The following is a 15,315-nucleotide window of genomic DNA, read 5'->3' as shown; positions in this document are numbered from 1 at the left end:
AGGTGCCCAGTAAATGGTGGTTGCTGGTGTTATTAAATATCACTATCAAGATACTATATTATTCCTATTTGTTTTTAAGGTATGCATCAGTTTCAGGCTTCTAAGCATTAAAGTTTTTTAGTTTATTTATTTTTGAGAGAGAGAGCAGGGAAGGTGCAGAGAGAGGAGAGAGAGAATCCCAAGAAGCCTCCACACTGTGCTGTCAGTGCAGAGCTCAATGTAGGGCTCAAACTCACAAACTGAAAGATCATGATCTGAACCAAAATCAAAAGTCAGGTGTTCAACTGACTGAGCCACCCAGACTCCCCTGGGCCAGAAGGCATAAACCCTTGTTCTCTCATGGCATTTCCCAAAAACCTGGCTCAGGCCCTTTTCTGCCTCTTTTTTTTTTTTTTTTTTTTTTTTTTGCTTGCTCTGTAGAACAAGAGGCCAACTCACAACCAGACCTGCCTCCGCTTCTAAGCTCTTCCCCAATCCCCAGCAGCAAAGGTGTGCCTGGGGTTGTGCACTTTATGCGCTGCTTATTCCTTATAACAGTTAAAGACACTCTTTTCCTCTTCCACATTCTACACTCCCCCCACCCTTGTCCCCCTGCCTCTTTGCATTTGCCTCAGTGGGTAATAGGTGGTAGTTGATGGGGTGAGCTGCCTGGGCAGGGAGGCCAAAGCAGGAGTGTAATCTAGCCCCAGGACTGCTGGTGTCCACTTCCCTGTGCCAGTGCTCATCTGCATGCCCTGTAGCACCTGTTGTCTGCTTGGTTCCAAAGCAGAAGAGCTTGGGCCTCAGCTCTGCCAGTCATCCTGCTAAGAGCTCAGGCCATGCTCCAGGGAGGGGGCGGGTAGGGTGGTCCAGCATTTATCCTGGAAGTGCTTTCTTTAAATTCCTTTATAGAAGGAACTTGCCTGAGACTTGTTGCTATTAGAAGTACCTTGTTGGGGCGCCTGGGTGGCTCAGTCCCTTGAGCGTCCGATTTCAGCTCAGGTCATGATCTTGAGGTTCGTGAGTTCAAACCCCGCATCAGGCTCTGTGCTGACAGCGCAGAGCCTGCTTCAGATCCTCTGTCCCCTCTCTCTCTCTCTGCCCCTCCCCTTCTTGCCGTCTCTCAAAAATAAATAAAACATTTAGCAGTACCTTGTTATCATATCTCTCACTGACACACAAATCCTTTACTGGGATCTAGGCTATTTAGAGCTAGGTGAGAAGTTTTCTTGCATAAGGTGCCACCAGCAAGGCACTACAGGGCCTGGCTCCTAGACACTGTGAGGATCTCTTATCAGATGCCTAGCAGCTGATTCTCAAGCTGTCCATTTAGCCAGGAAGTGTTCTTACTGTAATTAGAAAAGATTTTGTGGAAAGTGACTGTGATCGTTATGGTCACCTCAGGGAGAAAGGAAGGTGACCTAGCACATAGTATGCACTTAACATTTCAGAAGAAAGAATGAATAAATGAATGGTCAAACATGTATTAAGCATTTGCTGTGTGCCAGACACTGCTAGTCATTTTGTATGACTGCAGGCCATTAATTACTCCCATTTGACGGATGAAGAAACTAAAGCTAAGGAAGATAAGGGAGTAACTCAGAATTGCACAACAAAATTCCGAAGCTAGATCTGTGTGACTAAGCTAAAATCTATGCTTAATTTGCCATCCTAGGCAGTCTTTCTCAGAGGGATCTTGTTCATACAATAGGCTGGGCCTTTACCAGGCTCTCGTGTCCCCTGTAGGACCGTGTGTACAACGGGTAGTAGTTCCAGGCCCCAGCCTTGCCCTCTTTCAGCCTTCTAGTCCTTCCTCCTTCATGTACCTCCACTGACTTTGGCCCCTTGGCCAGAGAGAAGAAAACTGCTATTGCTAGAGATTTTTGTAGCTTGTTCCAGAGATTTATTTCTTTTAATGACTATGGGATGTGAGGGGAAACATTTGTTTGCACACAGCCCTAGCTTTTGGCTGCAAAAAAATCAATTACAGATGCTTCTTTGAAACATTTAGATTTAAGGAACAGCATTATTCCCAACATAGCTAATATTTTTGGCCTGCTTACTATATGCCCAGCATTGTTCTAAAGTAAGCACTTTTATGTGTTGATGGATTTAATCTTCACAACCAATCTATGAAATAGATATCATTGGTGTGCTACATCTTTTAGAATGAGGAATTACAGGGGGCTAAAGGAACCTGCAGAAGATCACATGTAGCCAGAACCCAGACTTTTTGGTTCACTGTGCCCATTGCATCCTCATAGGATCTCTGGGCTCTTCAAAATCTTATTTCAGACACTTGGAGAACATAGGGTTCTAAACAGAAGGAAGTGGCTCTAAGGCTTTAAGATTTTGTAAGAGAGGGGCACTTGGGTGGTTCAGTCCATTAAGAGTCTCTCTTTGGCTCAGGTTATGATCTTGTGGTCTTTGAGTTCAAGCTCCGCATCAGGCTCTGTGCTGACAGCTCAGAGCCTGGGGCCTGCTTCAGATTCTGTGTCTCCCTCTCTCTTCACCCCTCCCCCACTCATGCTTGCTCATGTGCTCTCTCTTTCAAAGTAATAAACATATAAAATTTAAATGTAGAGTCTGAACTCATGAATGGTGAGATTGCAACCTGAGCCGAAGTCAGATGCTTAGCCGACTGAGCCACCCAGGCACACCAAAAACAAAATAAAAATTTCCAGTTTTATTGAGATATAATTGACATACAGTCACATCCTTTTCCCCCTTAATTGTGTGCTTTCTTTAAGGAATTTCTGACCCGGAACTCTCACACATGCCCTAGATATTTTTTCTTAGAGATAAGAATTCCCTAAGTTCATACATTCATATTGCCTCCAGAATGTTCTTTCTTATCTGCTAACATAGATATAGTCCAGCCAGAAAAGTTCTTACATGAAAAGTTTTATATAATATCAAGTTGTCCCTTTGGCAGCATAGCATTGTGGCTAAAAACAGATTCTAGAGTTAGGTCACCTCGTCTAAATCATGGGTCTGTCATTTAGTGTCTGGTGACAGTGGCGAACTCACTTTCCCTCTCAGCGTCTCATGTTCCTTATCCATAAGATGGTTGTTATGAGTATTAAATTTTATAGCGATGTCTACACACACACACACACACACACACACACACATCTTAGGACAACTTCTAGGGCATGGTAAGCACTGTGTGAATATTAGCTAGTATTGCTTGTCTATTAGTGTTATTAGCTTAAAAACCTACATTGAAAATGAATACCTCAGATGAGGAATATTGGCATATCCAATTTTCATTTGTGTGATGAATTAGGAAACAGCATAGCATGAATAAGCAAATAGCTGTGGAGCCTTTTAACCATTATTTTTTGACATTTATCTAAGAGCTACAAGTAGCTGCAAAAATGACTAATGAGTTTCTCCTATTTTTCCTTTCAAACAGCTAGAGGTTAGCAAAGGGGCAGTGACACAGATAGGTGGAGGGTAGAGGTGCCTAGTAGACAACAAAAATATACTGGGTGTTGGCCTCCCTCTTGCATAAACCCTGGGTGGAATTATTCACTCTTCCATCACTGAAACCTGACATTGAAGCATTTCTCTTTATTTCCTTCCTCACACCAGACCAGAAGCCTTGATTGCAGAAGAGTCTAAACCCAAGCCAGCATGGAGCCCGAGCTACTTCTTTCCTGAGGAGCAGTTCTCTTTCATGGGCTGGGGCTCTGAGAAACAGAACCTCAGCCCCATGGGCTTCAGTGATCCCAAGACAACAGGGTCTGCTGCTCCACTTTTCAAACCCCTGAGTGCCACTGGTTCCATTTTTCCCCATTTCATTCTGCAACCATGGAGGAGGCTGGGGCCACTGGGGATATGCCAGAAGTGGAAAGATGCTATCCCTTCCCAGGCCAAAGGCCTGCCTCACAGGGAGTCTCAGAAGAGCTCATGAGAGATGTGGTAGGCCGTGAACCAGTCCCTGGCAGGGGTGTTAACCCCGGCCTCCAAAATGGTGACCACTGCTGAGGTCATGGGTGACCTCTTTGCTGTGGGAGATCTGCAGTGGAGGAGGCCATTTCAAGGAGAAGTGGCACCATCAAGAAAGAAGAAATGATGAGAGTGTCCAAAAAAGGCACAGGGTGCCTTTGTAAGCAAGCGAACTAGATAGAGTGGGAGCAGGTGGGGGTCTAGGGTGGGTAGGAGGGAGGTCAGTAGTCTTGGAGGATGAATAGCTGAGGTCTCAGCCATATCCCTACTACCTCCTCCTTCTCTGGAGATTCATATGCTGGGACCATGAACTCAGGGGAATCATGGAAGATCAGAAGCCCAGAACTTTGGGGACCTTCCAGTTTTTTTGGATCCTAGTGGAGTGATGACCAAACCAAATAATCTCTAAAGAAGTTCTCCTACCTGCGGAAGTCAGGGGTATAGAACGAGCCTCCGACATTCTCAAATTTAGCTTTGATTTGGCTTCTAGGTAACCTTCATGTGGCCTGTTTACATTTCAACAGTGCTTCCTGGTCTATTATTTCCTTATTTCATAGCTCCATTGGTGAAGCAGTGTTTCATATTTACAAATGGGAAATCAAGAATTACAGACGTCAGGAGCCTCTCAAACAGAGGAGCTCAAATGGTCATTCTTTGTTTCCACAGACAAGAATTTCAGCACTTCTCGCCTCTTCTGGGGGCTCCAGGGATTCCTATCTCTTACTCAGCTTATTATAATATTTCGGTGGCCAAGGCTGAGCTGTTGAACAAGTTGAAAGACCAGCCCGAGATGGCAGAGATTGGCCTGGGAGAGGAAGAAGTTGACCATGAACTGGCTCAAAAAAAGGTGACATTGATATGCCTTAGATATTCAGCAGTTTGAGTATCTTGAAGTTGACCTGCCCTCTATGCTTCTCCAGAACAACTTGGTGTATTCCCATATTTTTAGTATGGAAATCAAATAGCCTCTCTGTGTTTCTCAGAATGCAACTCCAGTCTCTTTTTGACCCAGCCAATAACAGTAATAATAGTAGTAGAAATCATAATCATCACTGTTGTCTCTTGAATCCTAAAAATAATTTGACAATGATCCTCTTTATTCCAGTTGAGAGGATTAGGTTGCCCAGGGTTTCAGACTAAGTAGTAGATCTAGGACTTGAATTCCAGACTGTCTCACTTTCTACTTTATCATGACGTTCCCCTCTGAAATAAGTCAGCCTTGCAAGTAACTCGCCACCCTTAGCACATCAGAGTTTTTGCCAGTGAGCTCTAACCAATAGCAGCCACTGATTGTATTCTTTGAGTAACTTTCCAGGAGATGGAATAGATTGACTAAGCAAAAGGAGAAATTATAGCCTGGTAAACTTTAGTATTTATTTGCAAGAACAATCAGTAATCTCTTAAGAACACTAGAATTATCAACAGAAATGATGTCATTGTTCCAAAGCCTACCTGTTCTTCCTCTAAGCATCACTAGGCTGGTTTTCTAATCAAATTCCTGGAATCACTTTGCCTTCCCTGCACTTACCCATTTTATTTCATAAGCAAATAGGGTTTCCATGGCAACCCCAAAAGCCCAATTTACTACTTTGTGGACATCTAAACTGAACGTAAATTGCTCCCCTACCCATAATTCTCATTCAGGATGTGACCTGTAGGAAAGCTCAAGGCCATTTGCAAGAGACCCCCCACCACTTTGAAATCTGAAGCAAAATGTCAAAGAAAGAGTTGAAAGCATGGGTATCAAAGTTTTATTGATCCAGATGCCTGCCTCCTTGGATTCAATGTTTCCTAAGCATGGCAAGGCTGTTCCCGACTTACTCAGGATCTTTTTATTAGGAACATACCTAATAAGAGACTGACCAGGAAAAGAGAAAAATGATCAGAAATGGCAAAGAACAGAACAACAGATAGTGATTTGAACTGATTGGAGTGGGGAGGGGGCAGCTAGGACAGTTTTTGTTTCTGAGGACAGGTGAAGAAAGTCACTGATTTATAATATCCTAGAAAAGCAACTCAGCTCTGACAGGGTCTCTGATGACTCCTCATCTCTATTCAGGACTCCTCAGCTCTATTCTGTACACTTTCCCCAGAGTTGAAGTTTAGGTTGCAAAGCCCAGGTTCTAAGAAACAAAGGGCTCTCTCTCTCTCTCGCTCGCTCGCTCTCTCTCTCTCTCTCTCTCTCTCTCTCGCTCTCTCTCTTTTTGCATCCTTCCAGATCTTAGAAACTGAAGAGCTGAGGTGGGTAGATGATTTTCCAGGGGATCATTTGGCCCCCAGCCCTCCCTTGTCCCTGGCACTGACTTTTGTTTGGGAGAGCAGAGGGTAGGTATATAACTGGGAGCCTCATGGTATCTAATTGTGTTGCCTCGTTTGTATCATTGATTCCTAATTCCTAGTAGGTTTTACAATTTTCCCTAAATGTAAACGTAGGACACTTTCAGATTTAAGATCATGGTAATCTACTGACTTTTGGCCAGTTCTGAAATACGGTAACAGGTCCTGGACCCAGAGCAGTCTCTCTTGGTCTTGGTCACCTTGAATATGTCTAAAAAAACTACTAAAAGGGGCACATGCTAGAAAACTACAAGCCTATATATGCTCCCAGAGTACCTGGGCAGAAATAATAATAAAACAAGCACTGAAGCAGACTTCAGTACATACATACAAAATACAGAATACTATTCTAAGCATGTAACCTATATTAGAACAATACTATGAAGTTGGTGCTATTGTCCTATTTTTTAGACTGGGAAATTGAGGGGCACCTGGGTGGCTCAGTTGGTTGAACATCTGACTCCAACTCAGGTCATAATCCCTCATTTTGTGAGTTTGAGCACTGTGTCAGGCTCTATGCTTACAGCTCAGAGACTGGAGTCTGCTTTAGATTATGTGTCGCCTTTCTCTCTGCCCCTCCCCTGCTCCTGTGCTTGTTCACGCGCTCTCTCTCTGTCTCTCTGTCTCTCTCTCTCTCTCTCTCTCAAAAATGAATAAACATTTAAAAAAGTAGATGGGGAAATTGAGGCACAGAAAGGTTGAGTAATTTGCTCAAGGTCACACCAGTGCTTTGTGGTAGAACTAGGATTCAAACCCAAGTAGCCTTGTACTAGATTTCATGCTCTTAACCACGATGCAGTGGTGACCTGCTGGGGCAGGTCAATTCTTATTAGGACTTTGCACTAGATAAGCATCTATTAGCTCAGAGTGCCTGGTAATAATAATAACAACAATAGGAGCAGCAGCAGTAAACAGGTATTGAGCACTTAATGTGTCGGGAACAAGACTAAGCATTTTACTTCTATGATCTCATTTAACCCTCACCACAATGACAGGGTAGGGGAGGACAGGAGATGCTTCTCTAGTTTATAGATAAGGAAACAGAAATCTCAGTGCAATTGGGTATCTTGCCCAAGGTCACACAGTTTGGAGGAGGTGGAATTGGAATCCAGGCATCTCTGACTCCATACATTCACTCTACCACACTAACTTCCTGAGAGTGGAGTTCTAGAACTGGTTATACCCACAGGGAAGACAAATCAGAAGACACAGGCAGTGCCTCCCTTAAGAAACTTAGTATAAATAGGAGAGGGATCAGATACACCCACATGAAACAGGGAAGGAGCCACTTCAAATTATACTATGAGTTCTATTTCTGAAAGACAGGAGAGTTCAGATCATTCAGGGAAGGGGTAGGGAAGCAGAAGCTTACAGCAGGGAGGTTAGAAGCAAAATTGGGCTCTGAAGAAAGAATGGGAATAGCCAAAGTGAAGGAAGAGATTGAAAGCAAATAAAACTGCATAATGCAAATCAGGAATACCAGGGTGAGTGTGGTGAACGAATAGGAGAAGGAGGAGCTAATGCTGAAAGGTTCTGAGCCCTGAGATTGGAATGGTAGGGTGGGGCCAGGCTGAATAATAACAATAGCAGCCAGCCTTTATTAAACATGTAGTCCATGCTGTCTTTTGCATGCATCATCTCATTCAGTCATTATTACAGTTCAGGAAAGTGAGTACTGCAATTTGTACCCATTCTGTGGATAAAGAAAGTAGAACCCCACCAAGATATTAACACAAGTCACAAAGCCAGGAAGTTGGCAGAGCTAGAAGTCCAAGCTAGTCATCAGGACTTCAGAACTCAAAGTCATATCCAAAAGGCCTTAGAGGCCAAATGGATGGAGTGAAGATCTGGCACAGTGCCATGCACACTAGAAGTACGTCAGTGGATTGAAGGGGAATGAATGAAACCATAGGCAAATATTTGACAACAATGCTTTTCCAACCTGTACTCTCATAAACATTACAGTTCCTGTTTATTAAACAGTCTGTTTTCCAAAGAAGACATCCAGGTGGCTAACAGACACATGAAAAGATGCTCAACATCTCTCGTCATCAAGGAAATACAAATCAAAACCCCAATGAGATACCACCTCACACCTGTCAGAATGGCTAAAATTAACAATTCAGGCAACAACAGGTGTTGGTGAGGATGTGGAGAAAGAGGAACCGTTTCGCACTGTTAGTGGGAATGCAAACTGGTATAGTCACGCTGGAAAATAGTATGGAGGTTCCTCAAAAAGTTAAAAACAGAACTACCCTATGACCCAGCAAATGCATTACTAGCTATTTATTCAAAGGATATAAAAATGCTGATTCAAAGGGGCACACACACTCCAATGTTTATAGCAGCACTATCAACAATAGCCAAATTATGGAGAGAGCCCAAACAAATGTCCATTGACTGGCTAATGGATAAAGAAGACGTGAGGTGTGTGTGTGTGTGTGTGTGTGTGTGTGTGTGTGTGTGTGTGTGTGTATCAAAAAGGATGAAATCTTGCCATTTGCAACAATATGGATGGAACTAGAGTGTATTCAGCTAAGCAAAATATGTCAGAGAAAGACAAATATCATATGATTTCACTCATATGTGGAATTTAAGAAACACAACAGATGAACATAGGGAAAGGGAAGGACAAATAAGATGAGAAGAAAAGGAGGCAAACCATAAGATATTCTTAACTACAGAGAACAAACTGAAGGTTGCTGGTAGGGATGTTGGGTAGGGGATAGGCTAAATGGGTGACGGGCATTAAGGAGGGCACTTGTTGGGATGAGCACTGGGTGCTATATGTATATGTGATGAATCACTAAATTCTCCTGAAATGATTATTACACTACATGTTAACTAACTTGGATTTAAATTAAAAAGAGAATAAAGATAATACAAAGTATATAAAGAAAAAAAGAATATATATATATGTATATATATATATATATATATATATATACTATATGCTGATTCAATTTTATTTTGAAAATACAGCAGATTTCAGTAAGTATAAATTAAATAAGACTGAGCTATTAAAAATAGTCTCAGCAAGTGTTTATTAAGTTACATCTGGCAAATCAGAATTATCCCATGGATACCACTTACCTAATGCCAAGAAGTTTGTATCTGAAGAAATGTGAGAGAGGGTGACTGTCCAGAAAACTGGAATTGTTCATGACTTTCTCAGGGTTCCTTTGTTTCTGGTGATGGGTAGAGACTGTCATCTGTTCTCTGGATCCCAAAACAGAGATTATAGGCACAAATCAGCTTCTATCAGTTCCCATTCTCATCTTTTGCCTTCTCCTGTTTATTTCTCCTAGATACAGCTTATTGAAAGCATTGGCAGAAAACTGTCTGTCCTGCAGGAGGCTCAGAGAGGACTGCTAGAGGACATCAATGCCAATTCTGCCCTTGGGGAGGAGGTGGAGGCCAACCTGAAAGGTGTCTGTAAATCCAATGAGTTTGAAAAATACCGTTTGTTTATCGGGGACCTGGACAAAGTGGTTAACCTGTTGCTGTCACTTTCTGGACGACTGGCCCGGGTGGAGAATGCTCTCAACAGCATCGATTCAGAGGCCAACCAGGAGAAGGTAGAGTTGGGGTCTCTGGAGTGTAGATGGAGGGAAATGCCATCAGTTTATTCTTAGGGCCCCCTCTTTCAAGTTTGGCTCATCTTGGAGATAGTAAAGCATAGTGTTAAGAGGGTGGGCACTGGCTTTCAGGTGCCTTGCAATTCTGGCTCTACCAGTAATTAGCTGTGTGACTATGGGCAGCTTACTTAATCTTACTCTATCTCAGGGCGCCTGGGTGGCTCAGTCAGTTAAGCAGCTGACTTCAGCCCAGGTCATAATCTCATGGTTCATGGTTTCGAGCCCTGCGTCAGGCTCTGTGCTGACTGTTTGCTCAGAGTCTGGAGCCTGCTTCTGATTCTGTGACTCCCTCTCTCTGACCATCTCCCTCTCATGCTCTGCATCTCTCTCTCAATCAAAAATAAACGTTAAATTTTTTTTTTAAAAATCTTACTATATCTCATTCTCTTCAAAAATGGGGTGAACACACTGCCTAACTCATGGGGTTGTGAGAATTAAGTTAGTCCATAGTAATTGCTTAAAACAGGGCCTGGAATAGGTTAAACACTGAATCAGTTCTAGCTGCCAGTAGTAGTAGTAGTAGCAGTAGTAGTAGTGGTGGTGGTATTGATAGTGATAGCGGTAATAATGGTAGTAGTGGTGGTGGTATTGGTGGTAATAGCAGTAATATTAATACTAGTGGTATTGGTATTGATGGTGATGGAAATAGTAGTAGTAGTAATTTTCGGGGGGTATTGGAGGTGATAGTGGTAATAATAGCAGTAGTGGTGGTGGTAGTGATATTGGCGGTGATAGCAGTAATGGTAGTAGTAGTAGTAGTAGTAGTAGTAGTAGTAGTAGTAGTGGTAGTGGTATTGGTACTGATGGTGGTAGTAAGAGTAGAGTAATGGTGGGGGTATTGGTGGTGATAGTAGTGGTAATAGTAGTAGTAGTAGTAGTAGTAGTAATAGTAGTAGTAACAACAGCAGCAGCAATTTCACCTCACATTCTCTCTGAGGTGGAGGAGGAGGTCTCACCAAGTAGTTGAGATTGGGAGTCTATCAGTTTCATGGGTTAGGCCATGGGTTGGGCTGTGTACATTCCCAAACCAAACCTCCATCACCTTCCATATTCAAGTGGTTTGGGATACAAATTTGAATCCACAATAAGAAACACTCATACATGTACATACACACATGGACACATGCACTCACACATGTACATCCACACAGAGACACACACAATCTTGAAAGCACTGTCACAGTGATACCTCTTCTCCAGGTGGAAGGGACCTGAGCTGGCTTTGTCAGAGACTTCCCCCACTCTAACCCCAGTGGTAGTCGATGGATTAAAGAAAGCTCAGAGATGAAAAGAGGTGAATGCATTTAGCCCTGTCCAGAATCACTGTTGTCTTTATCCTCCCCTCTGCTATAGGACAGAAGGGCTTTTGCCTGAAGGTGGACTTCGGGGCAGGAAATCTAGGACTGATCAGTTAGCATAGTGGGGAGCTGCTGCACTCCACTGTGGAGCAGTGGGTTAGGCAGATGACTAATAACAGGGATGGCTCTTAACTGGTCTATCTGATTCCCCAGTTGGTGCTGATTGAGAAGAAGCAGCAGCTAACAGGGCAGTTGGCAGATGCCAAGGAGCTGAAGGAGCATGTGGACCGTCGGGAGAAGTTGGTGTTTGGCATGGTCTCACGCTACCTCCCTCAGGACCAGCTCCAAGATTACCAGCACTTTGTGAAGATGAAATCTGCTCTCATCATTGAACAGCGAGAGCTGGAAGAGAAGATCAAGCTTGGGGAAGAGCAGCTCAAATGTCTCAGGGAGAGCCTACTCCTGGGGCCCAGCAATTTCTAATTCCACCAGCAGACTGCCACATCATCCCTGCCCAGCCACAACGGGAAATGCTTTCAGTCTTCATTAGCAGTTTGTTAGCAAGTAGATATCAGTTTAGATAGCAGTTTGTTCCATATCCTTTACCTTGGACATCTCTCACGGCCCCTTACCTAGCATTGCTCCCAACCAGCACGGAGTTCCTGAGGAGGCCTCCAAGCCTCTACCCTAGGGAATAGATTCAAGAGCTAGGAGCTACTGCAGCAAGGGGTGACCAGCCACACTCCTCTTCCCATGGTTTGCACAGGCAAGCACTTGCCACATGCAGAACAAACAAAGTGCCTTCATTCTTCTTGTTCCAAGGACTGCAAAGACACCATGCATTTACCACCCACCCAACACCCCAATCAGCCTCTCAAGGCTCAGAGAGAAGCTGCCTGTGCAAGCTCTGTTTTGCCCAAGGCTCACTGCCCAGCCATTTCCCACAGAGATCTGGCTGTACTGAGGGCATCATTTCCCACCAGTTTAAGGTCCTCACCTAAGCTTTACAGTGGGAAACCTAGGAGGAGAAATCATACTAATCAAAATATGAGCAAAGATTGGGAACCCCTAGGTGCCCCTGAAGGCTGGGTTTAAACAAATGGGCTCCACCTCCACTGGCCCCAGCATCTGACGGAGGGGGAAGAGGCCTACTCTGGCTAGTATGGCCCTCCTCCTGTCTTCATACTTCTGGCTTACCACTTCCTGTCCCATCTTGCCTTCTCATTGCCAGGGGTCACTGGTGCCTACCATAAGGGCTTCACACTATGGGCCATTAATAGCTCTACTAAAGCTGACTTCTGGATATGCATTTCATTATTGGGGTGAGGGGTTCTTTGTCGTATTTTAAATGGACTTTTGATTTTATTTATTTTTATTTTTTGATTTATTTTTTCTTTTTAAACTAATAAAGCAAGAAGAGGGGAGGTGGAAAGGGAAAAGTAATCCCAGAAGGAAAGCATGTTCTGCAGATTAGTCTGAATTCACCATGGCTAGATGCCTGAATGCCAAGGCCTTGAATTCTTCTCACTAAAGCCTATAAGTGTCTAAGAAAGGAGTTTTCATCTTGAACTCAGTTTACTATGGCCTGACCCTATACTGAAGTCAACAATGACCATAGCTTAGGATTCCCCCAAGAGGTTTCAGTTTTTTCTTACATATTTTTTCTTGAAACCAAAGAAATCTGAAACTGACAAAAGTTCATCACTCATTTCTCTACCATCTCCAATCTAAGGAAATGGGTAGAAGTGAGCTCAGGAGAAGATCCTCTATCTCACAATTGCTTTCTCAGCCTGTGGCCTGACTCAGGGAACTTAAAATCATGGTAGCTGGAAGCTCCAGCCACAGCTAGCCCCCTAGAGCATATTATGATCCAGCCAGTATCTTAGGCACACAAACAACTAACGCCGCTGTTGTTGCCAATGCCCTGACACCACTAGCCAGTTTCTGTCCTGGAAAATCCCTCAGATGGGTGATGGCAGGAAGGGAGTTGTGGCCAAACTCTGACCTGTTATCCAGCTTAATTCCCCATTCCTTGCTCACTGGCACCTGCAGTTGGTATTGCACAGCTCTGTGCAACACACCTGGGCAGCTCTTCTTATTGCTGAGTTCCTTGGGGTCCTTTGGAGGTTAACTGTAGCAGCAGGGATGCTTTATTCAACCAAAGAATTTGCCAAAGAACTTTGGTGCTGATACAAATACTGGACTCTAGCTTCCATTTCCTCTTCATTGTATCTGGAAACAATGGAAGAATCTTGGCCAGCAGGGTGTCCTGAGGGGGGCCCTGGGTTTGCTCTTAGTACACTGCTGCTGTCAGAACCACTGTTAAAAAGTCAACCTGCCATTCTCCTCTCAAGTGGGGGAGTCTACTCTATTCAGAAAGACTGATGGCTTGTAAATGGCTATGCTTACCCAAGTGAACGTTGAGAAAGGTGGGGGAGTGCTATGAATAGAGGCTGTGGTTGCCATCTTTTTGTTTTTCTTAAACAGGCTCTAGGATAAACAATGAGTAAGTTGAGATGTCCTGTATTGGGGGGTGAGGCTAATGTACTCCATCATTCTAAGATTTTTCTGGGGCCAGAACAGCTTTTTGGGAACACAGGCCCCGGGAAGAGTGGTCACTTTCCCATGCATGATGACCATGGTCTGGGTTTTTCTAGTCCATGTTAGACTGGTTGTACATTAAATTTCTCACACTAAAAGTACTATTGATTGTGTTATTTTTGTCTCTCATCCCACCCAAAATTAGAGTTGGAATCAGAACACAGGGATGCTCATTTTCACACAGAAGAGTGGTTTCTAAAGCACTTAATAAAGTAACCACCAACCTATACTGAGAAGTGAAGCTTGGCAGACAGAGGTGAACTACCAAAAAGGAACCAATGCTCCTGAGGTGGCAGTGCTATCGTGACTGATAGTGCTTCAAAGCTGCGATGCGATGTCTCTCCCCTGTTCTCATTTCCTGGGCTCATCCCTCTTGCAAGCCCTGAGACGGGTAAGCAGTTTGGAAAAGGTAGGCCAAGGGATTTCCTGAAGACAGTTATTGGTGTTAACTTTTACCCTCTCTCTTCAGATACTCATATAGGTTCCAGTGGGTAATAGGTTGATCTAGAGAGAGGCATTAGTACAAGAGTTACTATCATTTGTCCCTTCTTACTCCTCAACACCAACCCCAGGTAACTGAGTCTCCTTGAGTCCCACTGGCTGCAGACTCAGCCAGGGTATAGTGGTAAATGTTCAAGAGAAATCCAAGAGAAAGAGGCAGACACACTAAAAGCCCTAGGAAGGGAGAGACTGGAAACAGAGGAACATGAAAGATGAAAAGTTTTTTTCAAGGTCAGGGTCAGGTTCTGTTTTCCATTTAACCTCAAGTGTCAAAAAGCTGCCCCAAGCATTAGAGCTGCAACTTTTAACCCCCATGTCTCCCTGAAGGTGCTGCTCTGACAGTAGCAAGTCCCAGATGGAGGGAGCTGGGTGCATTTATGGCCACCTCCTCCTGTCTGAAGCCTGGTGACTCCCACTGTCTTTGCCAAACGAGTTGTCTATGCCAGTAATATTTCTGTAACAGCCTATTGTATTCTTGGAAGATTAGTAGGTCTTTAAGGGGGGTGGGGCAGGGGGCAATTTCTATAGATAAAGAACCAGTGTTTGTTGTACAACTGTTAGGGGTCATCTATGCCATATGAAGTTATTATTTCTTTGAATCTTATTGTTTCTGAAATTGTGTCCTCCACCACTCCCTTCTAGGCTGACATTGATATGCCTGTCAGATTGTCATCAAGGGTTATACTTCAATAAAAGGTGCTAAGGACAAAAAAATTATCTCATGTGTTTTGACTGAGGTGATGGAAATTCTCTAATATTCTGCTGAAAAATCTTATAAAACAATTTGGTCACCTATCAACAATCCTTCATATTTAACCATATAACCGGAGCCTTACCCATATCCCTAAACTCTTACCCTGGCCCTTCGGGAATAGCACTGATGCTATACCATTCATTATCCCCAGTAAAATAATTCAGAATTCAGGAAGACTCAACAATAAGTATAATCTCAAGCATAGACCTCAGCAGTGTACACAGTCCGGTTCTGGAGTCTAGCCTAATCAGAG

At 43.6% G+C, this 15,315-nt stretch overlaps 1 protein-coding gene across 1 annotated transcript in view; it reads left to right on the top strand.

Annotated features, from left to right (window-relative positions):
* SHROOM4 (shroom family member 4) overlaps nt 1-15,025 on the top strand; it is a 53,432-nt gene extending 38,407 nt beyond the window's left edge. Inside the window, exons 6-8 of the mRNA XM_029929652.1 lie at nt 4,600-4,780; nt 9,579-9,848; nt 11,420-15,025. Coding sequence (XP_029785512.1) covers nt 4,600-4,780; nt 9,579-9,848; nt 11,420-11,689 — 721 coding nt within the window. The 3' untranslated portion in view covers nt 11,690-15,025. The remainder of the gene's footprint in view (nt 1-4,599; nt 4,781-9,578; nt 9,849-11,419) is intronic.
* The last annotated feature ends 290 nt before the right edge of the window (nt 15,026-15,315 follow it).

This window comes from Suricata suricatta, chromosome X, assembly GCF_006229205.1.
Source record: "Suricata suricatta isolate VVHF042 chromosome X, meerkat_22Aug2017_6uvM2_HiC, whole genome shotgun sequence".
Classification (NCBI taxonomy): Eukaryota; Metazoa; Chordata; class Mammalia; order Carnivora; family Herpestidae; genus Suricata; species Suricata suricatta.
This window is presented reverse-complemented; position numbering and strand designations above follow the sequence as displayed.